The 24,860-nt window shown below is 35.4% G+C and overlaps 5 protein-coding genes across 7 annotated transcripts; 2 read left to right on the top strand and 3 right to left on the bottom strand.

The window, feature by feature from the left end:
- The first annotated feature begins 2,512 nt into the window (after positions 1 to 2,512).
- Positions 2,513 to 7,541, top strand: LOC116120278 (3-oxoacyl-[acyl-carrier-protein] synthase, mitochondrial). Its single transcript, XM_031406233.1, has 14 exons — positions 2,513 to 2,749; positions 3,031 to 3,260; positions 3,586 to 3,693; positions 3,776 to 3,847; positions 4,026 to 4,112; positions 4,593 to 4,744; positions 5,158 to 5,238; positions 5,346 to 5,379; positions 5,489 to 5,555; positions 5,641 to 5,717; positions 6,285 to 6,345; positions 6,452 to 6,534; positions 6,614 to 6,685; positions 7,042 to 7,541. Exons 1-14 carry the CDS (start codon positions 2,632 to 2,634, stop codon positions 7,201 to 7,203), a joined length of 1,404 nt encoding a protein of 467 aa, XP_031262093.1. The 5' UTR covers positions 2,513 to 2,631; the 3' UTR covers positions 7,204 to 7,541.
- A 530-nt stretch (positions 7,542 to 8,071) lies between these two features.
- On the bottom strand, positions 8,072 to 10,621 carry LOC116120289 (tRNase Z TRZ2, chloroplastic-like). Its single transcript, XM_031406243.1, has 8 exons — positions 10,154 to 10,621; positions 9,793 to 9,955; positions 9,631 to 9,701; positions 9,419 to 9,514; positions 9,227 to 9,340; positions 8,845 to 8,913; positions 8,665 to 8,739; positions 8,072 to 8,398 (listed from the first exon to the last, which is right to left on the bottom strand). The coding sequence occupies exons 1-8, from the start codon at positions 10,526 to 10,528 to the stop codon at positions 8,309 to 8,311; spliced, it is 1,053 nt and encodes a 350-aa protein (XP_031262103.1). The 5' UTR covers positions 10,529 to 10,621; the 3' UTR covers positions 8,072 to 8,308.
- Positions 10,622 to 12,191: 1,570 nt separating this feature from the next.
- Positions 12,192 to 14,520, bottom strand: LOC116120285 (tRNase Z TRZ2, chloroplastic-like). The gene is made up of 8 exons (XM_031406239.1): positions 14,052 to 14,520; positions 13,691 to 13,853; positions 13,529 to 13,599; positions 13,317 to 13,412; positions 13,125 to 13,238; positions 12,743 to 12,811; positions 12,563 to 12,637; positions 12,192 to 12,296 (listed from the first exon to the last, which is right to left on the bottom strand). Exons 1-8 carry the CDS (start codon positions 14,424 to 14,426, stop codon positions 12,207 to 12,209), a joined length of 1,053 nt encoding a protein of 350 aa, XP_031262099.1. The 5' UTR covers positions 14,427 to 14,520; the 3' UTR covers positions 12,192 to 12,206.
- Positions 14,521 to 14,963: 443 nt separating this feature from the next.
- LOC116120284 (putative BPI/LBP family protein At1g04970) lies at positions 14,964 to 18,273 on the bottom strand. Its single transcript, XM_031406238.1, is given in 6 exon segments — positions 14,964 to 15,454; positions 15,562 to 15,687; positions 15,881 to 16,129; positions 16,556 to 16,907; positions 17,243 to 17,382; positions 17,841 to 18,273. Coding segments are annotated over 6 exon segments (1,488 nt in total). The 5' UTR covers positions 18,258 to 18,273; the 3' UTR covers positions 14,964 to 15,250.
- Positions 18,274 to 19,264: 991 nt separating this feature from the next.
- On the top strand, positions 19,265 to 23,163 carry LOC116120269. Of its 3 annotated transcripts, XM_031406221.1 has the most exons (12): positions 19,265 to 19,411; positions 19,753 to 19,886; positions 20,372 to 20,453; positions 21,043 to 21,113; positions 21,238 to 21,339; positions 21,416 to 21,505; positions 21,812 to 21,886; positions 21,982 to 22,014; positions 22,126 to 22,206; positions 22,465 to 22,524; positions 22,599 to 22,796; positions 22,896 to 23,163. In XM_031406221.1, the coding sequence occupies exons 1-11, from the start codon at positions 19,357 to 19,359 to the stop codon at positions 22,776 to 22,778; spliced, it is 963 nt and encodes a 320-aa protein (XP_031262081.1). In that variant the 5' UTR covers positions 19,265 to 19,356; the 3' UTR covers positions 22,779 to 22,796; positions 22,896 to 23,163. The 3 variants fall into 3 exon arrangements, with proteins under 3 accessions (XP_031262081.1, XP_031262080.1, XP_031262082.1); XM_031406220.1 differs by having other exon boundaries at positions 22,599 to 23,163; XM_031406222.1 differs by lacking the exon at positions 22,896 to 23,163 and having other exon boundaries at positions 22,461 to 22,524; positions 22,599 to 22,759.
- The last annotated feature ends 1,697 nt before the right edge of the window (positions 23,164 to 24,860 follow it).

Below are 24,860 nucleotides of genomic sequence, written 5' to 3'. Positions count from 1 at the left end.
CAAAACTGGATAAGATGAGTTTATCCTGTTACATCACACGCAGGATCACGTTTGAATAACTTTAATTATTATCATCATTATTTTTTTTTTTTTACGTAAAGTGAGACCGATTATTAATTAATCATAGTTTCATGGCAAATAAAGAGGGTTGATTTATTTATTTTTTGGCTTTTACGTAACACTTCAATAATTTTTAAGTTGTTGGGTTACAATGAATTAAAGAATATAAATCAACAAAAAATTTAAATCAAATAATTAAGTTAATAATTTTTATAAAGGATCTCTTTCATTTCATGTGTGTGGACCAGGAGTTTAAATGAATATAAATCCTTGGAATGAAATATTAATAATCATAATAAACACAATTTACACTTATTTTTAACATCTTAAACTTACCACCAAAGTAACCACTTTCGATCATGATCAATCCTTGTATCACGAGTCACGACCTCTTCTCCAAATCTTATTATCATGATTAATGATATTTTAATCATGATTAATATTTATTTATTTATTTTTGTATGATATAATTATCGGATTGATGTTTCGGTTTCAAATATCATTCCATAGGTTGTATTGAGGGTGATCGGATCCGGATACCCTGAGATTTTTGGAGGAATCGATCGGTTCCTAAAATTAGGAACTAGAACCAACCGATTCCGATTTCGATTCCGATTCCGATTCCGGTTCCGGTTCCTCAATTACTGGAAACAAGTTTCGGTTTTGGTTCCGAGTACCTTGGATAATTACAGGTTTTGGTTTTGGTTCCGAGTACCCTGGATAATCACAGGTTCCGGTTCTGGTTTTGGGTACCCTGGATAATTATCATTAGTCCTTGTAACTTTACAAAATGACAAAAAAATTGCAAAATTTTAAATACACCCCCATTTGTTTAAATATTCTATAACAATATAACTTTTTCCTTATTAATTAATTTCAATATTTCAAATAATTTTAATATATAGTCTTAGTTTTAATACATAGTGTAAGACTATTTATTAAAATTATTCATAGCTTCTTCATATCCAAAATCCAAAACCAAAATGTTAACAGTTATGTATATGGTCTAGGGGTAAACTTTATTAAAACCCCCTAATGGTGTATACTTGTTATGTACAAATCACGATTCTTTTCCCGGTTCTTTGCAGGGTACCCTGTTACCAACTCCTAGCAGGTTACCCTATTATAGGTTTCAATTTCGATTCCTACCTGGAATCGAAACTGAAACCCCAAGTACCCACCGATTCCCGATATAACCTATTTTCATGCTCACTCATAGGTTTTATATGATAATTAATAAAAGAATATGCTATCTTAACTCGCTGAGTTTCCAAAATAAAACTAAGAGGGCGTTTGGTTCAGGAATGTTAGATTACTGGGAATATTGGATTACTGGAAAGATAGATTACCTTGGAAGATTACTGAGAATCTTTAAGAAAATATGTTTGGTTAGTAGGTAGGTATGTTATATTAATATGTTTGGTTATGGGGAATAAATTGGTGGGTATGTTATTTAAATTACTAAATTGTCCTCTTTTTAACATTCTCTTATTGTGCCGGCAGGCCTGGGCGAGCGAGGTAAGGTTAGATTAGAGGGAGGGGGACTGCGAACGCCCGTCCCATGCTTATTACAAGGATGGATCCTCTGAAGTACATTTTCGAGAAGCCTTCGCTAACAGGAAGAATATTAATATAATATTATTTTTATTATAAATTTTTGAATAATTTCTTTTAACCCCCAATATTTCAGATTTAGCTAAAACACACCCGCTTATATAAAACTTTAATTTATGATGAAATCACCCCCACCTCCTGCCGCCACTGCGAACCACTGCCGGAAAATCGCCGGAGTCCCTAAAAAAGAAGAAAATTATGTGGGAGGCTCCGGGAGGCTTCGATATGGCTGTTTCCGGCCATATTGATGGCCGAAAACGGTTATATCAGGCCAGATCCCTGACCATTATCGGCCAGATCTGGTCCAGACTTGGCCGTTAATGGCCAGGGATCTGGCCATTAGTGCCCAGATCCATTGATCTAGCCGGAAATGGCTAGAATAGATCTGGCCATTTTCGGCCAGATCTGGCCTGATATGGCCGTTTTCGGCCATCAATATGGCCAGAAACGGCCATAGCGAAGCCTCCCAGAGCCTCCCACAGAATTTTCTTCTTTTTTAGGGACTCCGGCGATTTTCTGGTGGTGGTCCGTGGTGGTTGGCCCACTGTCGGCGGTGGTGCTGGGTGGCAGTGGTGATCTGTAAATAATTTTAAATATAAGGGCATTATTGTCCAAAATTTTAATTAATAAGGGATAAAATTATAACAAAAAAAGATAACCCTGATAATTTCAGAATACCTAAGAAAATAGAGGTAATCAGATTACCAGATATACTATGGGTATTTGAAGATTACCGGTATCTTATATTACTTAACAACCAAACATTCTAATCAAGTAATATAAAATGACATTACTCCAATAATACAACTTAACCCCCAACCAAACGCCCTCTAATAGTGTTGTGACAAAACCAATATCACGGCAACTTCCCGCTGTCACCAATCTCAACGAGGAGCGCCACTCTAGTATCTAGTACTGGAAAGTGAAAACACTTCCAAAAATCAAAGAAACCAAGCCATGGCTAACCCATCTTGCCGCCGACTGTTTTTCCCTTCTCGCTTTCAACTCTCTCGTTACATTTCCTCTTCTTTTGACCCACCCCCTCTTCCTCCACTTCGAAGAGTTGTCGTCACTGGTAAAATGTCCTCACTCTCTTTTTTTAGGAATATGTTAGGACCGTTTTATACAAAATTCAACCATAATTTTTTAGTTCAAAAATGGATTTTGGAGTATAATCTTAACAACTAGTATAAAATCATGAAAAAAAAAGTCATTTTTTTTCCATTTCAGCAGAGAATATTACTTCAATTACATTTTAAAATGTTAAGAAATTTGAGTTGGAATTCTAGTTTTATTTTGAGATGAAGTTTCGATTCACAAATTTTATTGTGTTTTAACTTTCATTATCTTTTTCAGGCGTCGGCATGGTGACGCCGCTTGGTTGCGGGGTGGAGTCCACGTGGAAGCGTTTGATAGAGGGTGAATGTGGGATAAGAGCAATAACGATTAAAGATCTTAAGATGAGTAATTTTGATGAAGAAGTTCAATTACATGCATTTGATCAGTTAACTTCTAAAGTTGCTGCACCTGTGCCTTGTGGAACGAAACCTGATCAATTCAATGAGGCTTTGTGGCTTAATTCTAAGGTAACTATTCTTTTTTTTGTTTTTTGCTCTATGACTGTTTAATCCTGTTGGCTATATTTAATGATGGCTTGTTTTGTATGTGGGTATATGTTTATTTATGATATGGTTAACGTATAGAGTTTGAAATAATTTTTAGGCGCATGAATAGAATTAGATCAAGAGAGGCCAAGTGGGTACCAAATCAGGGGTTTTGGTATTGGCCTCTTCAACTGGCTAAATTTCTGTTATTCTTGGATGATCTAAGATCGAGTTTCTAATGATTTCCTATGCTACTTCAGAGGATTTTTACTTCATTATAGTTTTTCTATTTCTTAAATTCTTTTAGGACCACCGATCGATTGCAAGGTTTATAGCCTATGCTTTATGTGCAGCTGATGAGGCTCTACGTGATGCAAATTGGCTACCCGTCAGTCAGGAGCAGAAGGAAAGAACGGTAATCATTTGTTATATTTAAATAATATGTGGATGTATTATTTTTGTTAATGATAAATATCTTATTAATGTGGTAAACACAGGGAGTATCCATTGGCGGGGGTATAGGAAGCATATGTGATATAGTTGATGCAGCACAATTGATATGTGAAAAGGTTGGTTTATTTCTACCTCTTACTATCTGTAAAAAATTGATTCTAAAACGTGTTTCACTGTCACCATTGCTACTTTGATTTAATTTCTTTTTGGCTCAAGGTCATAGTTTGGGCTGTATGGATGACTTAAGTGTTTTGGAGATTACTAATTTTATCAGTGATAACTCTGCCTTTTCAGCGTCTTCGTCGGCTTAGTCCATTTTTCACTCCCAGAATATTAATTAACATGGCAGCTGGTCATGTGAGCATGAAGTATGGATTCCAGGTGCGTATTTAACTTCTAAAATTGAAAATCACTATATAGTGCAAATGTATAATCTGCTTTGGCATATATAAGCTCAGTCACTGAACCGCATTTCTCATGTGGGTAATTTATGCACTGATCAGATCTCATGAAATAGTGCTTTGTTTCCCTATTGGTCATGGTTCCTAGGTCAATTCTTTTGGGGGATGAACCATTTGGGCTAGAGGTAAAATTTTGGCCACTTGGAGAATATAATCTAAAAAAATTTAAATATAGGTAATTACACACTTGGTGGTCCATTTTTAGGGTTAGATTAGATAAAAGATGGGATCTTATTATCCTAAATCAAAATAGGAGAATGTGGCTTGGAGTTTATCGCTCTCAAAAAGCCATTACTTATATTTTTCTCTGTTTCAGTTCCTTATTTGTAGTAATAATGTTTATATTTTTGTAGTTTCAAAAGAAAAGATACTATTGCATAGTCTCATGTTATTGAAATAGGGACCAAACCATGCTGCAGTGACTGCTTGTGCTACTGGGGCTCATTCTATTGGTGATGCTGCGAGGATTATTCAATTTGGGGATTCTGATGTTATGGTGGCTGGAGGCACCGAGTCCAGTATTGATGTTTTATCTATAGCAGGATTTTGCAGGTAAGCATCACAAAATTATGCGCTTTATTTCCATGCAAGTTACTGACCCATTGCCCTTTTCTGCTGCTTCTTTTTGTTAGCTATAGGAATGGTTCAAGAAGGTGGATAAATATATATGATAGTATGACTTGTTGTTGCTACAGGAGAGAGAAAAAATACACTTTGACCTTCTATAATGTTTTATATTCTTTTTTAATCATTTTCATGATCACACCGAAGGAATTTGGTGTTTTCTAGTATTTCGCTTTTGGGCAAAAGGCATGCAAATTAAGTTGGAGTTGAATATTCAATTTTTAGGCTATTTTGATTTCATTTATTATGAGGTCTGCCTCAATGAAGTTATGCTCCCTTCTCTTATGTATGAGATAATGTATTTTATATCCACTAGCTTGTAACTATTTAACAAATTCCAGGTTGAGGGCTTTGACTACAAAGTACAATTCTGCTCCTCAAGAAGCTTCACGACCTTTTGATTGTGATCGGGATGGATTTGTGTAAGTAATTACAGATTACATGTTCAAAATTTTGAATTAATTAGTTTGTTGGTGTTTTTTTTTTTTTTTTTATGCTTTTATCACTGAAACTTATACTTTGAGCTCAGTATAGGTGAAGGTTCTGGTGTCTTGGTATTAGAGGTGAGTAGAGAAATGTTTTGGTTAACATTTCAATCTCTGTTGTCCACCATTCTCAATGGGTTAATCTCGATTGTTTTTGCTGTTGGTTAATTCTTTTCTTTCACTAAAGGAACTTGAGCATGCGAAAGAACGTGGATCAAAAATTTATGCAGAGGTTCGCGGCTATGGGATGTCAGGTTATGTAAAAGAAGTTGCAAGTATTTTTATCTATGTCCCTACTTTGGTAAGTCATTAGTTTTTGAAGGCAGTGGTGTTGTGTAGGTGATGCTTATCACATTACTAAACCGCATGCTGATGGAAGAGGTGCCATTTTGGCCATGAAACAAGCCTTAAAACAGGTAATATAATCACATTGATAGCTTTGAACTTTTTACACTGTTTGTCTATCCCATTGTAGTTGTTAGTAGCTAAATTAATTTGTATTTACAAAATTTAACGTTAGATACTTGTGCTTGAGCTCTTTGGTCAATCTTGGCACTTTTGTAGTGAAGCTCATATCACATAGTGGTGTAAACAACTACTCAATGATTCTTGTTTTCCATAATGATGCCTCGATAAAATTAACCAAAGATGATAATATTGAGCATTCAGATGTGAGTTTCCTTTTATTATGGACTTCTGTAACCTGAGTATGCACAAGTAATGAAGTTAGAGGACTTATGGTCATAATGTGGGCACTAAATTGTTTGGGTCCTTCTGGAGCAGTCTGCTGCTATTCCATTCTTAGCATGCATGCCCTAGTTGATGGTGGAAGAATTTATTGTTGTTTTTTCTTATTTTTATTTTGCTGGCTTAGATCTAATTGGTGCCGAAACCAAATTTCTTCAATGTTCTTAATTTTCTGAAATTAACATGTATCTGAATGTTGTTGTGTATCATAATATGCTTGTATTTATTTCTGGCAGTCTGGACTTCATCCTAGTCAAGTGGATTATATAAATGCCCATGCTACATCTACACCTCTGGGTAAACCATTTCACCTTTTATAATTTGCTTGTTGCCTGTAACTTTGAGTGTTGTATTTCTCATGACAGCTTTTTATGTGGTCTATGTTGCTGCAATACTTATTCAGGTGACACTTTGGAGGCCAGTGCTATTAAAACTGTATTCTCTGACCATGCAACATCAGGTGCTTTGGCATTTTCCTCCACGAAGGTAAATGGCAATGATCATTTAGTTTTCTATCATATGCCTAGTGTATGTGGTGATATTATTGTGAATAATTATGTTTTAGGGTGCTGTTGGCCATCTTCTTGGAGCAGCTGGAGCTGTAGAAGCAATATTTGCAGTTTTAGCCATACACCATGTAAGTAGTCGTAAACTAACATGGTTATTAATTGATCAGTTAGAAGCATTTGTACATTGATGATTGATGGTAAATAGTTTTTAAGTTCGTTCTTGGCAGTATGAAGATAGAGTACTTGAACCAATGAAATTGACTGTGCTGGTGCCCACTTCTCACCATGTAAAAAATGATGCGTTCTTACAGAGCTGAATTCTGAGATTTTGCTCATTTTCTGTGGCCCCCCCTTTTTTTTTTTTTTTCCCATTACCGCAGATTGAAAGATCCACTTGTAGCAATTCCTATTTCAACCATTTTTGGACCCTTCAGCCTGTAAAAAGTTTGACATGATTACTAATGAATGTTGTATCTTTTCTCAGGGAATTGCGCCATTAACTCTCAATCTCACTAAACCAGATCCTATATTTAATGACACTTTCGTTCCTCTAACTTCTTCAAAGAAGATCCCAATAGCTGCAGCTTTATCAAACTCTTTTGGTTTTGGAGGAACAAATGCGTCCCTGCTCTTCACCAAATGTTGACCTTATTCACAGGATTGAAATAGTGGCATCTAGGTATTGAACTAGAGAAACTACTGAAAGATCATCATGCCAAATTTTACTTATCGTTTTACAAATATTTGGAGCATTACATTCTACAAAATTTGGAAATTAAGTGGTTGAATTTCCTCACAAGAGATATGTGCCTGCAAAGCAAATTGGATGTAATGTTTATTTTTGTACAGAGAGATCAGGAGGCTTGTCCCTAAATTGGTTGTCTGGCATAATAATATGAATGAAACTGCTTTGAGGAAGGAGGGGTTTTTGGTTCCGAATCTCTTTAACTTGCAAGGATAAGCTTTTGTTGTAGGGGGGACCCGTTATTTACTTATTTTGTGTCACATTATTTAACTAATTTATCTTTCTTATGGAAAACTAATGGAAATTTTACTGTTTTATCTAAATTTTGGTCAGTTTCCTATTTCAGTTTTTAGCTTCTATAATTGCACCAAATTCAGAATTTTGCTATCAATTCGCCTATGTTTGTGATAGATTTCGAGTTTTGCAGATAGCCTATATAGGATGATGCGAAATATTCTTTTTATCATCTCATTACGATTCTCTTCCGTTGTTCAATAAGAAAAATCATGGCAAACAGAACAGAATTTGCTGAGTCCAAACTCCAAAGTATACACAAATGCATATGATACACATGCTTGAATCTTGATAGAACTGTATCCTTCCTCTTAAGTTCAATGGTCTTATTTTATAGCTCTACAACCAGCTCCTGGAAACACTAAGACAGCCACTAATGAACTTTAGACCCACATGCCATCTCGTCTACTAAAACTCGGGTGAAGGGTGATATGCTGGGTTCAATCCCTTTTAGGTAATGAAGAAAAAACGGGAGTAACCATCAACCAGCGATCCTACACTTCTGTAATTTCGAATGAAACAATTCCTCCATTGACTATTACATTAACAAAATGATACATTTTGGGCCATTTCCTATTAATACAGCAAGATTTCTGCATAAAGTGATTACAAAAAATAATAAAAAGATTTGTACAGAAATTGATCACATCTTCCCCCTCTAAGATTCTAACTGATTACAATTCTGAAAGAGAATAAAAAGATTCCAGGATGGCTAAGCATACATCGACTTAAAACCTTCAGTTAGAGGGACCACTTTTGCTGACACCTTGGATTGCAACTTCAGAACAGCTTGTCGGATGTCCTGCAGTAGTTAAGAGAGAACCACTCAAAATCATTCACAAAAGAAAGAACTAAAGTTCATCCTTTGCCAAAGATGTTTTATTTTCAAAAGTTTATATGGCTGAGACAAGTTTCAATATTATGTGATACACCAATTTCAGGGGTTGGCGCACGATATATATAGATAATTGGGTATCATATGGGGATATCCCTGTCATTATCAACATAGATGGATTTGATATCAACCTTTTCATATAACATCATAAAACAATTAAACCTAATAATCACCTCTACATGGTAGCGTGAGGAGAAATGAGTTAACAATACTGCTTTATTCCGAATCCACTCAGCATTTTGAATAATCTGCAGTTTAACAAATCCAGAATTCCACCAGTCAACAGAATTCCAAAGGCCATTATCCTTATTTAAGGTATACCATATAATAAAGAAAATAAAAAATTCTTGTACCTCTGACAAATGAGTATGACCATGTTGTCGTGCATGCTCGATGCTACAGCCTTCGTCCAAGAAAGTTGCCTATTAGAAGAGCTTCACCATCAGACATGACGATTTACCAGATAATGACAAAAATTAAAAAGAAGAAGAAAGAAACTAGAGAAATATATGTGAATCTTGATTGCAAGAACCATGACTTGATATTGCTGAACGTCCCATGCATCTATGATTCAGGGACCAACAACTCAGAACTCAGAACTAGGAGTAAGAATTTTGGTACCATTGGACAAGTAAAATTTGCAAGTAACCTCTAAATACCATAAAAAAAGCTCACCTAAATTTCAAATATAGAATTTTAACAAGCAATACAGAAACAAGAATTCCTAGTCTATACCTCAGTTATAAGAACTTTTGCTCTCAATGCATCTGCATTGCGTGGATTAAGCATATACTCTGCCGTGGTATCTCCTGTAAAGGCCACCTCAGGAGACAGTATGATATCTGTAATCTATTATGGAAAGTTGAAAGATAAATGAATACTTAGTAACAGAGATTTAAGAAAACAACTATGCTGTAAGAGACAAACCGCAACACCAGACTTCTTCAACTTCTCAATTTGCTTCCCTTTCAGATGAATGTACTGCTTCTTAAGTTTTTTTCTCACAGAGTAGATGACATAACCCTGAACAAATGCATGTAGCTTCATGTTTTAGACTGTAGGCATTTCCAAGCTTCAAATCACTCGATATTACAAAAAATTTCATACTGATAAACATCTATGTCCAATTCTCAACCCACCTGGCTTGGTATGACATGGTGAGTTTTAAACGGTCGGACAACAATATCATTCCGCATTTCATAAGTTTCACCTGAAGTCAATATTGTAAAGGATATTCAACAATCAAAAAGCAATAAAAACTAATCAGCCAAACACAAACTTAATAAACCAAGGCAACATACCCACATCTAACGCAACCAGATCAAGGTCTAGTTCCACATTCCCCAAGGACCGGTGAATGTCAAACAGTTTTTCGACATCATCTTTAATGCAAGGAGGCACAAATATTGTCGGTGGCTTTAAGCTGTACAAACCACGACTCGCTACATACATCGGTAACCCACCCTGAGCCAATAGATACAACATAAATTCATTAAAACACTTCAAGTCAACAATATTCTATACAAAGTTACATCATGGCAGGTTCATTACACTGCTAAAACGGTCATATTCCACAAATCACACTTTACATTATCACTTACCGGGGTTGTTCTATGCTACCAATTCTCAAAGACAAGTATAGAATTAAGTTGAAGAGCTTACAATATGGTCAAGATGAGCATGAGTGATAAACACAAAGTTCTGTTGAATAGCTCTACTGGGGCACCTCCCAATATCAAAAGCGCACTTTAATTCCGGTATTATCACGCACGTTTCGTGCCCACCTATCGAAAGTCCTTCAATGGTATAGCCTTCCAAGTCGACGCCTTTCCGGGTCACAGCCGCCCGAGCTTTCCGATACTCTTCTTCTTCATCGATGGCTCGGCTGATGGACGACAAATACCCCGACGTTTTCAGTGAATTTACGGGACTGACATGGGATTGGAGACAAGTTGTTGGTGGTTTTGAAATGTTGGGGTGGTGAAATGGGAAAATTGTGGGGAGTTTCGTGGGTGAAATGGGAAGCGAAAGTTGCATTCTTAAAGGGTTTTACAGAGGTTTTCCGCTAAAGTCTAATCTATAGCAGATATTTAGGAAAACGGGACAGTGGGTGAGTGGGAAGAAAACTGGAACTGAGCGTTTTAAAGGGGAGAAACATGGCTCAAAACGGTGCGTTTTACCTTCTTGGTTCAGTATTTTTGGTTGATGGTAGTGTATGATAGTGATTTGATGAATATTAAACAATTTTATATAATTATAGCAATGTTATATAAGATGAAAAATCATTTTGGGATATCTTGTTGGATGTGTAATATTACTGTGTTTAAAATGATGAGTTAGATATTTGATATATCTTTTAGCACAGATGACCAATTTTGAAAATTCATATTCAAGAAATCAGTCTATAATGAAAAAAATTATTTCAATTTTTATTTAAAATGAACAACAAAGATTGGGAAAATGGTATTAACTGACAAGCATGCATCACTAACCACTGTAAAAATGTGCAGTAACCAAACCAATAAAGTCTCATGTAAGCATAAACAGATCGTAATCAAATCCTACTCATCCAATAATTTTTTTTTTTATTTATAAAAAAATAAATAATAAATAGCAAACATTTGAAGGCAGGCTACTTTCATATTGTTGAAGAAGATGTGATTGAACCATGCTTACCTTGCAAATGGTAAAACCTTCAACATACAAAGAGTTATATCACAATTTACACATCCAAAAGCTGAAACGGTCAAAGCTAAACCCTAAATGTGTAACAACACTATACAAAGGGTGGTGGAAACTGAAACTTTGTTTCCTTTCCCGTATGCATTTCCAGATGTCTTGGATATGACATGTATGTGGATCTATGAAAATCCAACAAGAAGCTGATTGAGATTGAGAGACTCCGTATATGCCACGTCGCTGCAAACGGTAATCTTTGAACTTGAGCATATAATTTCAGCATTCTTAAGGGTGAAACCATGAATGATGGGCAAGGGGAAGCCTTGTCCAAGATGTGAATTAACATAAGGCAAGAAAACAGTTTGGATGACAGTCCAGATCACCGGCTACATTAAATCCAGAAAAAAGAAGAAAAAAAAGATTTCTAATTAGTAACCATGCACTAAATGATTTTCAGCAATGAACTTCGTTACACATTGTGAAACAAGATTACCTGAATGAGATACAATCGCAGATTACCAATTTTGCTCCACTTCAGTGACATTGTAAAGTCATTCAATTTCACACTACCAGCAAGGTTATTACCTGAGATTTTAACAGAACCTGAGCCACGAACAACCTGAGCCAACATAACCAGATAGAGCGTTATCATTCATCAAACGAGAGAGAGAGAGAGAGAGAGAGAGAGAGAGAGAGAGAGAGAGAGAGAGAATCTAATGGAAAGGAAAACAAAAGTAAAAAAAATGTGAAAATTCCGGAGCAAAGTGTCAAGAAAATCAAATTTGCCACATTTCCATCAATAATAATCTTACCAGTGCAATGCAAGCAACAGGTATCGCTTCATCTTCTTCCAACACATCGATGATCAAGTCTACATTGACTGAAGCATCAATATGATGCTCCGAAACCCTTATGACTGGAGGAGGGTGATTACAAAAAATAATAAAAAGATTTGTACAGAAATTGATCACATCTTCCCCCTCTCAGATTCTAACTGATTACAATTCTGAAAGAGAATAAAAAGATTCCAGGATGGCTAAGCATACATTGACTTAAAACCTTCAGTTAGAGGGACCACTTTTGCTGACACCTTGGATTGCAACTTCAGAACAGCTTGTCGGATGTCCTGCAGTAGTTAAGAGAGAACCACTCAAAATCATCCACAAAAGAAAGAACTAAAGTTCATCCTTTGCCAAAGATGTTTTATTTTCAAAAGTTTATATGGCTGAGACAAGTTTCAATATTATGTGATACACCAATTTCAGGGGTTGGCGCACGATATATATAGATAATTGGGTATCATATGGGGATATCCCTGTCATTATCAACATAGATGGATTTGATATCAACCTTTTCATATAACATCATAAAACAATTAAACCTAATAATCACCTCTACATGGTAGCGTGAGGAGAAATGAGTTAACAATACTGCTTTATTCCGAATCCACTCAGCATGTTGAATAATCTGCAGTTTAACAAATTCAGAATTCCACCAGTCAACAGAATTCCAAAGGCCATTATCCTTATTTAAGGTATACCATATAATAAAGAAAATAAAAAATTCTTGTACCTCTGACAAATGAGTATGACCATGTTGTCGTGCATGCTCGATGCTACAGCCTTCGTCCAAGAAAGTTGCCTATTAGAAGAGCTTCACCATCAGACATGACGATTTACCAGATAATGACAAAAATTAAAAAGAAGAAGAAAGAAACTAGAGAAATATATGTGAATCTTGATTGCAAGAACCATGACTTGATATTGCTGAACGTCCCATGCATCTATGATTCAGGGACCAACAACTCAGAACTCAGAACTAGGAGTAAGAATTTTGGTACCATTGGACAAGTAAAATTTGCAAGTAACCTCTAAATACCATAAAAAAAGCTCACCTAAATTTCAAATATAGAATTTTAACAAGCAATACAGAAACAAGAATTCCTAGTCTATACCTCAGTTATAAGAACTTTTGCTCTCAATGCATCTGCATTGCGTGGATTAAGCATATACTCTGCCGTGGTATCTCCTGTAAAGGCCACCTCAGGAGACAGTATGATATCTGTAATCTATTATGGAAAGTTGAAAGATAAATGAATACTTAGTAACAGAGATTTAAGAAAACAACTATGCTGTAAGAGACAAACCGCAACACCAGACTTCTTCAACTTCTCAATTTGCTTCCCTTTCAGATGAATGTACTGCTTCTTAAGTTTTTTTCTCACAGAGTAGATGACATAACCCTGAACAAATGCATGTAGCTTCATGTTTTAGACTGTAGGCATTTCCAAGCTTCAAATCACTCGATATTACAAAAAATTTCATACTGATAAACATCTATGTCCAATTCTCAACCCACCTGGCTTGGTATGACATGGTGAGTTTTAAACGGTCGGACAACAATATCATTCCGCATTTCATAAGTTTCACCTGAAGTCAATATTGTAAAGGATATTCAACAATCAAAAAGCAATAAAAACTAATCAGCCAAACACAAACTTAATAAACCAAGGCAACATACCCACATCTAACGCAACCAGATCAAGGTCTAGTTCCACATTCCCCAAGGACCGGTGAATGTCAAACAGTTTTTCGACATCATCTTTAATGCAAGGAGGCACAAATATTGTCGGTGGCTTTAAGCTGTACAAACCACGACTCGCTACATACATCGGTAACCCACCCTGAGCCAATAGATACAACATAAATTCATTAAAACACTTCAAGTCAACAATATTCTATACAAAGTTACATCATGGCAGGTTCATTACACTGCTAAAACGGTCATATTCCACAAATCACACTTTACATTATCACTTACCGGGGTTGTTCTATGCTACCAATTCTCAAAGACAAGTATAGAATTAAGTTGAAGAGCTTACAATATGGTCAAGATGAGCATGAGTGATAAACACAAAGTTCTGTTGAATAGCTCTACTGGGGCACCTCCCAATATCAAAAGCGCACTTCAATTCCGGTATTATCACGCACGTTTCGTGCCCACCTATCGAAAGTCCTTCAATGGTATAGCCTTCCAAGTCGACGCCTTTCCGGGTCACAGCCGCCCGAGCTTTCCGATACTCTTCTTCTTCATCGATGGCTCGGCTGATGGACGACAAATACCCCGACGTTTTCAGTGAATTTACGGGACTGACATGGGATTGGAGACAAGTTGTTGGTGGTTTTGAAATGTTGGGGTGGTGAAATGGGAAAATTGTGGGGAGTTTCGTGGGTGAAATGGGAAGCGAAAGTTGCATTCTTAAAGGGTTTTACAGAGGTTTTCCGCTAAAGTCTAATCTATAGCAGATATTTAGGAAAACGGGACAGTGGGTGAGTGGGAAGAAAACTGGAACTGAGCGTTTTAAAGGGGAGAAACATGGCTCAAAACGGTGCGTTTTACCTTCTTGGTTCAGTATTTTTGGTTGATGGTAGTGTATGATAGTGATTTGATGAATATTAAACAATTTTATATAATTATAGCAATGTTATATAAGATGAAAAATCATTTTGGGATATCTTGTTGGATGTGTAATATTACTGTGTTTAAAATGATGAGTTAGATATTTGATATATCTTTTAGCACAGATGACCAATTTTGAAAATTCATATTCAAGAAATCAGTCTATAATGAAAAAAATTATTTCAATTTTTATTTAAAATGAACAACAAAGATTGGGAAAATGGTATTAACTGACAAGCATGCATCACTAACCACTGTAAAAATGTGCAGTAACCAAACCAATAAAGTCTCATGTAAGCATAAACAGATCGTAATCAAATCCTACTCATCCAATAATTTTTTTTTTTATTTATAAAAAAATAAATAATAAATAGCAAACATTTGAAGGCAGGCTACTTTCATATTGTTGAAGAAGATGTGATTGAACCATGCTTACCTTGCAAATGGTAAAACCTTCAACATACAAAGAGTTATATCACAATTTACACATCCAAAAGCTGAAACGGTCAAAGCTAAACCCTAAATGTGTAACAACACTATACAAAGGGTGGTGGAAACTGAAACTTTGTTTCCTTTCCCGTATGCATTTCCAGATGTCTTGGATATGACATGTATGTGGATCTATGAAAATCCAACAAGAAGCTGATTGAGATTGAGAGACTCCGTATATGCCACGTCGCTGCAAACGGTAATCTTTGAACTTGAGCATATAATTTCAGCATTCTTAAGGGTGAAACCATGAATGATGGGCAAGGGGAAGCCTTGTCCAAGATGTGAATTAACATAAGGCAAGAAAACAGTTTGGATGACAGTCCAGATCACCGGCTACATTAAATCCAGAAAAAAGAAGAAAAAAAAGATTTCTAATTAGTAACCATGCACTAAATGATTTTCAGCAATGAACTTCGTTACACATTGTGAAACAAGATTACCTGAATGAGATACAATCGCAGATTACCAATTTTGCTCCACTTCAGTGACATTGTAAAGTCATTCAATTTCACACTACCAGCAAGGTTATTACCTGAGATTTTAACAGAACCTGAGCCACGAACAACCTGAGCCAACATAACCAGATAGAGCGTTATCATTCATCAAACGAGAGAGAGAGAGAGAGAGAGAGAGAGAGAGAGAGAGAGAGAGAGAGAGAATCTAATGGAAAGGAAAACAAAAGTAAAAAAAATGTGAAAATTCCGGAGCAAAGTGTCAAGAAAATCAAATTTGCCACATTTCCATCAATAATAATCTTACCAGTGCAATGCAAGCAACAGGTATCGCTTCATCTTCTTCCAACACATCGATGATCAAGTCTACATTGACTGAAGCATCAATATTATGCTCCGAAACCCTTATGACTGGAGGAGAAGAAAAAGTGATATTCAACATCATATCATCATTTGGGTATTTCCTGTACAGCTGGGGAATAATGTATTTCCATCCAGCAGTGTTTAAAAGAGATTGATCTGGCACTTTATCCACAGTCCACTGCATAAATTCTGCCTAACAAGGAAAAACAACTTCCATATTAAAAATATAAACCATAAATAAGAAAATAAGGACATGCAGAACATGTTTCAACATCAAGTAGCCATGATTCTAACCATCCAAAAATCCAACCCAGTTCACTCATGGGTACAATCATGAGTTAGGGCCCTTAGAACCACATAATGTCAGTCAATTAAATTCATTACAGGAGTATATCCTAATTCAATCTATTGATAAGTTGAAACCATATCTAATACCCACATCAGATTCAATGATTTCATCCTAAGACACTCAGGAATGAACCCGCTTTTGCAGTAACTATCATGAATATAAAGCATATATCCTGTTAAATTCAAGTAATTACTGTCAATAATTTCATCACTTGAGAAAATTAAACACCATAGTTCAGCAGCTATAGTAAAAAGCACTTTTCAAACATACATCATAGTATAAGGCTGATGCAGAGTTAAATACGGCCTCGTCCAGTGAAATTCCAAGCATTTTAGATTGATCTGTACATGACACTGAAGGTTGCAAATTCTGGTGGAAGTACTTGGGGGATGGAACCTTCTCCCTTGCTGTAAATAATCCATTGATGTCAAACCCAATAGAAGAACTACTCACAAAAGGGCTGTCCACAAAGGTTACATTCAAGGAAGCATGATCATCTACTGGAATTTCTTTTGGAAGAGATTGCAGAAATGAATCAAGTTTTAAAATCCCTTCTTCAAGTTTTTTGGTGATAGCATTTTCCACTGCAGAACCTATCTGTTCTTCAAATGCATCAATCATCCTGAAAAATGGAAAAAAAAAAAAAAAAAGGAATTTTATTGCAGCATATCAAACAGTAATCCTATCTTTTAAAAGAAGATGTTTGTGCTTGGAGAGAAGCGGATGGGTGTGGGGTTAAAAAAATGAAAGAAAATGACTAGGTAGAAGTTTCAGAGATTAATGTTCAAAAAGCCCAAAAATATAAGTTATCATGAAAAGAGGCTGCATAAACAACAATCTAGCCATATAATGCAGAGGGAGAAAACTGCCTGCCTCCACTGTGTAACATGCAGAAGATAGACAAAATGAATACCAAAATTAAAACAAATGAGATGAACCAGTATAAATTTTGCTTACCCTTGATAGAGCCAAGAAGCTCCTCCATCCACTTTTATGGAGATATCTTTGACATGACAGCCACAGTCCATCAGGGAAAGCTTCAAAGTTCCTTACTGGTTCTCCAAGCCTAAGGTAAGTCCCACTTCCATGCCTTCAACCTTAACCACAAGCGGCATTCATCAAATTCCACATTTTGAAGGGAAAATAAGATACAAGGACAAATCATTCTAATATCTGTGTGGCAACTTTAACTCTCTAAATTACACCACTACAAAAGCATGTCCAACAAAAATCTCAACACGCACAAGACAAGTGCTATAATGATTATAACAATTCATCACAAAAATTCCATCTAGTGCCTAAGACCACATCCATTGTATGTGAGAGTTGGCATGGTTTAGATACCATGTTAAATTACGGTTTGATATAATTGCTTAAATTGATAGTTATGGTCCAAAATACTATTTAAACTCTAACAATATACAAACCAAGGAATATTTATAACAATCAAAATCCTCGGTGACCACTAGATATAATTCTAGGTTACACATAAACAGCAACTTAATTTTCACCTAAATACATAAAATGAACTACCCAATTAAATTCTTCAGAATACCTGAACAGAAGCTCTCCCTTTATCAGAAATTTCAACTGGAACTAACCAAGTACTGTACTCATAATACCAATTCATGCTCAAATTACACGTGGTTCCAGAAGCAACAATCACAACACCCGACTCTCCCGGCTTAACATAAGACGACGAAACATCTATCCGGTAAATCGTGATATTAGATAAAACCATCCGAACGTTTCCCACAAACGGAATTTTAACCGTTTTCTCAATCTTGGGCAACTTCAGCGGGACTATTGAAGCAATTTCTTTTGTTATTAGTAAGTCCTTAACGAAATCGACGCCGTTTTGAGATATAACTATCGATGTGAAAGATTCTTCAGTCGCGTGGACATGAGATTCGATTTGTAAGGCGACGACGAAGAATAAAAAAAGCGTTGCCGATGTTTTGAGCGTTCTCATTTTTTTTTTTAATTCTTTGTTTTGCAGAGCATGGAGGTTGAGTTTTTAATGTCTTGAAGATGGAGGGTGTTAGGTGTCAATGAGTAACGTTAACTCAATTTGTCTGTTTGTTTTTCATTTCCTTTCGAAAAGACAATAGTGTCCTTAATCATTTTGTTTTGTTAATTTGGTGTTACTTTTTGATAATTTGTTTCGTTGTACTAATCAGTGCTTTGTTTTGTTGTACTAATTAGTGCTTTGTAATTAATAATCATGGATAATTAAACCTACACATGCGGCCGATTGTTCATTGTTTGTCATGATGACTAATAGTTTGATCATGAAGAAAACAAATGAGATATAATCAGAATGCACGAGATTTCATCAATTATTTCTTTAATTAAATACAAATTTTAATATCTATCTCTCACATTGTATGAGATGTTAAATTCTATTTTCTTGTAATAAGTTTTTTAAATTAATCTAATAATAGTTGAGTTCATCAAATTTTATGGAACGTATATTCTTTATGTTAGTGATCAATTAATATATTAAACATATATATTTTTTTGTAATCGGGATATTCAGACCAGTTTGTGTATATTTCAACTAATCTCTAGAATCTTGAAATTAACAGCTGAGTAAACATCTAGTGGACATCCTTATTAACAACTGAAGTAAATCGAACTTAGGATCTATTACAATATCCCACCATCTAAGGGTGGTTTTAAATAATATTTACTTTATGTTAAATTATTATCTTATGTATTTATTAATTTACAGGTCTTTTTTAGTTTTAGGAATTAAAAGAAAATATAAAAAATATTCATTGTGTAAGAGAATTGATTATAAAACACATTTCTCTTTCGGAGTCAATGATAATAATTTATCAAACACAAAATATACATTCATGTACAACATTATCGACATCTCAATACAAAATTTACATTTGCTTTTAGCCTTTTACTGTCTGGAGGGGTATTTTAGAAATTTCTAGTATGCTTTTCACATTAATTTGGTCAAGCAAATAAAAACAGATTTTATACAAGTGGTAGCTTTTATTCTGCGGCAGAACCTAGAAGAAGACGACCGACGGCGGCTCAACCTCCAACGCAGAAAGATGGCGTTGCAGGCTGGAGTTCAAACCTCCAAAGTTCTCGTCCTCCTTGGCGCAGGTCTCTCTATATTCACCATCAGATTGAATACTTCAAATTCGATCTTTTTAAGTGCTTAATTTATCTCTTCAGTCTGCTTCTTGATTCCTCATCATCTGGTCCTCTCTGTACAAAACTTCATTAGTTTTTCGATTACTATTACCGTCTTGGTTAAAATAGTTTTGCTTTTGCAAAAACCGGTTGAAATTGATGTTGAATTTAGGATGTTATCACAGAAACACTTCTGTTCATTTAAGCTGAACTCTCTATCAGTTTGTTGTATCTAGTTTTTCCTGTTATATGTATAGTTGTTTGTTTGTTATTTTGCTATTTGTTGAGCTTAGTGTTGGGCAATGATTTAGGTCTGACTGGTTCGATTGTTTTGAGGAGTGGAAGATTGTCTGAGCTTATAGCCCAGCTTCAAGAATTGCTTAAGGGAGTCAATGAAGTTGAGATTTCACCATTTAAATATGATAGTGCACTTCTTTTGGCTCAGGTATTGTGAATCCTTTATACTCTGACTAGAAATCAGAACAGGTTTAGAAATAAAATATAACTTTTTACATTGATATTTCATCAAAATTTTGAAGTATGTGAGCTACCTGGCTGATTTACTATTACAGTTAGATTGGTAGCTTTACTTGAAGCTAAAACTTAGTTATAGTTGGTTTTTGTGCTTAAGTCTAAAAGAATTGGAAATGTAAATCCCATCGTTTGTTAGTTGATTTCTGACCATTGATGCTGCAAGCTAGGTTCTTTACCTGGAGTTACTTTAGACTACTTAGCAGCATTGTCTTTTGTAGAAATTATCTTATTTAGAAAGGAAAAAAAATTGTATGTTGAATAGCTAAATTCATAACAATGAAAAAACTTTTGCATTAGCTGGGATTCTTTCCTTTCTTAACTTAATTTCTATTGAGTAAACGGCTCTAACGATGAATGTATTATCTATATATGTGCTTTCTTCTGCCTTTACCCCAGATTCAACAGTTGTCACAAGAGATCAAAGAGTTAACCTTATCCAGTCCTGTGACCATCTTCAATGGGAATTCTTCGTCTAGTGGTATGTACATCAAGTTTGTTCATAAGTTATTGGACAGATTAAATTCTGAAGTTGGAATTGTTGACTTTATTTGAAGAGAATGGTCAAACAATTGATTAAGTGAACAATTACTGATAAGCTGTTAATATGTACTGTTTGAGCAAACAAGAAAAGAAATTTGAAGAACTCGTATGCATAAAATTTAAGCAAAGACCAAAATAGAAATGTTTGCTTTATCATGATTGTGTAGTATTACTGAAACAGGTCTACAGATTCACCTTTTAGATTATAAACTACCATTTCTCCTTGAGCTGTTAGTATAGATATCAACTCACCAAATATAAGGTTTTATTTATTCATTGTATTTTCAATTCAGTGGGCTTCACAAACACCCCCACCCCCACTCTTCTCCTTCCTCTTCAAACACACACAAAAATAAAATAAATCTCCAGAAAATCTTTAGTGATTTAATTGCATCACACTCCAGTATAGAAATGTCATCTTTGTATCTTCTTGTGTTTAAATTTTTGTATGAAATATTTATATTTGTGGTGTTTTCACTGAACATTATGACATTTGTACAGATCTCACATATTTCCTTTGCGCACAGGGAGTTATGCATCTTATCTAATGCCAGCTGCTGCCCTTGGAGCAATGGGATACTGTTACATGTGGTGGAAGGTAAATTTTCACTCGTGGCTCTAAGCCCAAGCATTTACCAGCATATGGCTTTTGGTGTTGCACTAGTAAGCATGTTGTTTTTGCTGATTTTTTGGTGAATTTTGAATAACTGTTTCCTTTGCAGGGATTGTCATTTTCAGATTTATTGTTTGTCACAAAGCATAACATGGTAAATGCTGTTGCAACCGTATCAAAGCAGTTAGAGCATGTATCTGAAGCAGTGGCTGTAAGTAGGAATGGTTTGCCTTTGTCATTACTTCTTTCCTACAGAGTACTTTTAATTACACAGACTATTTGTGCAGTCAACAAAGAGAAATCTTTCGAAGAGGCTCGAAAGTGTGGATTGGAAGTTGGAGGAGCAGATGGAAACATCTAAGCTAATTACGAATGATGTACATAACATTTTTATCCTTTCGAGCTTTATACTGTTATACATATATTAACGTAACTAAAACATAGGAGATTCTGTCTAATCAAGTATAGATTTTCCTTCATGAATATTTTAATCTGAATAAGATGATATTAACTATTGATGGTGTGATGAAATATATACCATGTTTCATCGATTAGCATCCTTTATACCATCTCTACCATAAATTGCAATCATTTAAAAGAGGCGATAATACAGAGGGCATGTCTTGCATCAAGCTACATATGCAACCATGGTTATATTTGATTACAATGTTACTTGCATGCAGGTAAACACAATGAAGTCAAACCTTTCTGAAATTGGGTTTGACATTGAAAAGATTCATCAAATGGTATCTGAGATGGTGAGTTGCATTTCTTTATCTATAATTCTAAGGCCTGCAAATATTGGGTAAGCCTTAAAGATTACCTTGCTGATGTCTGTCAATTATTTCAACAGGAAGGAAAACTTCAGCTTCTTGAAAGCAAACAGGTTATATTTGTAATTTTGCAACTGAAATGAGTACCTTCTTTATTAATCTATTACTTATTTGTTTTTGAAGTGTTTGATATTTTCATCCTTTTGTTGAACATCATAATACAGGATATGTCTAACTCAGGTCTCTTGTATCTGTGCCATTATGCTGGAAGCTTGAAAGATGCACTAAATACAAAACCCTTTCAGGTTAGATAGTCTATCTATGCCTTGTATCTAAAACGGGATAATGAGTGAGCCAAAAGGGGTTTCTCCATTGCAAAAAATAGCATGCTTTGACAAATCCTGTTACACACCCCATAAACACCTATACCCCCTTCACTTCTAATGCAAAAACCTGATTTCATCTTCTTTCTCCTAGTGCTGAAGGATGGGCTTTTAGATTGTTTTGGATTCAGCATCTCTAATTCTATGTTGAGTTACTGATTACTTTCTTTATTAAGACAGGAGGTCAAAGTGAAGCTAGCAAATACTTCGTCAGCAACATTTCAGGAGGAACCAGTGAAGGTATGTGAGTTCATTTTCTATACTGTAATCCTGTTTTCTTTCTCCTTTGACAGAGTCCAATAAAAATATTTCAGGGTCTCCAATTCCTAGCTGAAACGGATGAGTCAGCGGTGATAGAGAAATCAATTATAAACACAAAGAAAGGTGATATAGCCAACCTTACCGAAAAAGTCACCGTCACTAAGACAAAGATACACCGGTCATATCAAGTTGGACTTTCTTTGGCTCCAGACTTAATGAGGCCGGGCATGTGATTTTTTGGTTCCTCACGAGTAAGCCAACTTTTTCACCATCACATGAACAATCAATTTATTTTTGTTCTTGGGTGGGAGAGGAATTGATTAAGTTGATTTGGCCACCAAAATTTGCAGTGCACTGTGATCCCTCTTCTGTCCAAGAAAAATATACACCGTTTGCATTTTGTTGGAACTACAATGTTCTAATACCATGCAAGAAAGAAATAAAGCACAATGATTTCAGATTCTTGAGTTCTGTCAATGAAGTGTGTAGTTTAGTAAAGTTGTTCAGAAAGCATTGTGAAAATTGATTGTCACACCCATTTGATCTTCTGTACATTTACTTGTAATGGGTTGACTTGTAAAGGATTTTCATTTATTTATATAATTTTGTGTGTGAATATTGAGAAGTCGCCAGCAATCAACGTCATTTATTATTATTATTATTATTATTATGAGGATACATCATTTTTATTCAAGGACGGATCAAACGAAGCTTGCATTTCTATGATCAAACGATATTTTTAACATAAAACTTGACAGACAAGAACCTAAACAAAATAGATTACCATTAAAAAAGAAAACAAAATCAAATTGAATTCTTAAAGTTATCGTGTATAAGAAGCAGGCATCTTTGAAGTCTAAAATTGTGATAATAGAGGAGAGGGAGGGGCTGTTAAGGAAGTGAATTGGGCTGGGCTACGTCGGTGGGCGGCCCATAAGAGTTGAACTTGACCTGATCAGCTGATCTTTTGGTACAAAAGCGCTAGGGTTAGCGTAGAAACCTTTCGGGGACAGATTGATTTCAATCGTTGCTACTTTATTTACTCTCCACCTCTTCTTCGCGAAAGGTATCAGATTTTCTCTTTATTTATCCGTTATTCCTTGAACTCTTTTTTTTTTTTTTNAACAATTTTCATTTTTTATTCTGGTTAACTAGTTCTTTTACAAAGTAATATCGTCTTGTGGGAAATGACCAATGAGCCTTTTTTCCTAAGCTGCACAAAGAAATTTGAAACATACACATAACAAACACAGCAACAACAATGTACACAGCAACAACAATGTACACTGCAACAACAATGTACACTGCAATACTGGCATTCATCACCCTAAACACACCATTACAAACTGAAACAGACATCCACCTCAAGCCCAATAGCAAGACCCACCAACTGCTAAACCAACATACACAACTTACAGCGCAAACATGTAGTGTAGGCTCTAAAGACCCCTGCCCAGTCGCCATACGATCATGTCCCATTCCTCCATAACACCGTCATCATATGCATCAAACATGCAAACCATATCCTGCAGTAAAAAACCTGCTGCACAACTAAAAACTACAACTAAAGAGAACACAAAACAACAACCCAGAAACAACAGAAAACTCATTCCTCTCACAACAACATACCAGACATTGAAATGCACTCAGTCCCACCAAAAATCTCCAAACACAGAAGCAAAATCCATAATCCACACCCCCTTCAGCCCATACCGAAACACATCCCACCATCCAAACATCTGATGAAACTATTGTAATTTAGCAGTTTGAAAAAAAACATTTGTATGTGATAGATATTTCAATAGAAATGTTGTAACATTGATTTTTCAATTGTGCCTTTATCACAATGTTAGATTGTTTTCAAACTATATTTTGTAACACATGAACTACTTTTTGTACAACAGTTATGGAAACACATAATTTACAATAAAACAATGCAACCGAATGCACATTACTCGTAGCTTTAACCTTTTGTGTTGTTTTCGCAGTCTTGTACAAGTCAAGAAATCATACTTGTTAGTGATGGAAATATAATTCATGACCATGATATGGTACGTCATGATCAATGGTGACATAGTCCATATTATATTAAATCGGCAATTACAATAGCAAATGTTTACCACTGCCTCACTCTATGCGACGTCCAACAACAGTTTGTCACGAAAAGATTTGACATCATCCTCCCCAAACCAATCCTCTTTCATCTATGGTGAGGCACAAGTTACACAACAACATAATAAATAACCAGTTGTATCTTGATGGAAAATGATGTAAAAAATTATGACTGGCAATGGAACAATGCAACACTTACAAAG

This window comes from Pistacia vera, unplaced genomic scaffold (assembly GCF_008641045.1).
Source record: "Pistacia vera cultivar Batoury unplaced genomic scaffold, PisVer_v2 Contig93, whole genome shotgun sequence".
NCBI classification, from domain to species: Eukaryota; Viridiplantae; Streptophyta; class Magnoliopsida; order Sapindales; family Anacardiaceae; genus Pistacia; species Pistacia vera.
Note: the sequence above shows the minus strand (reverse complement) of the source record. Positions and strands in the feature narration are given on the sequence as shown.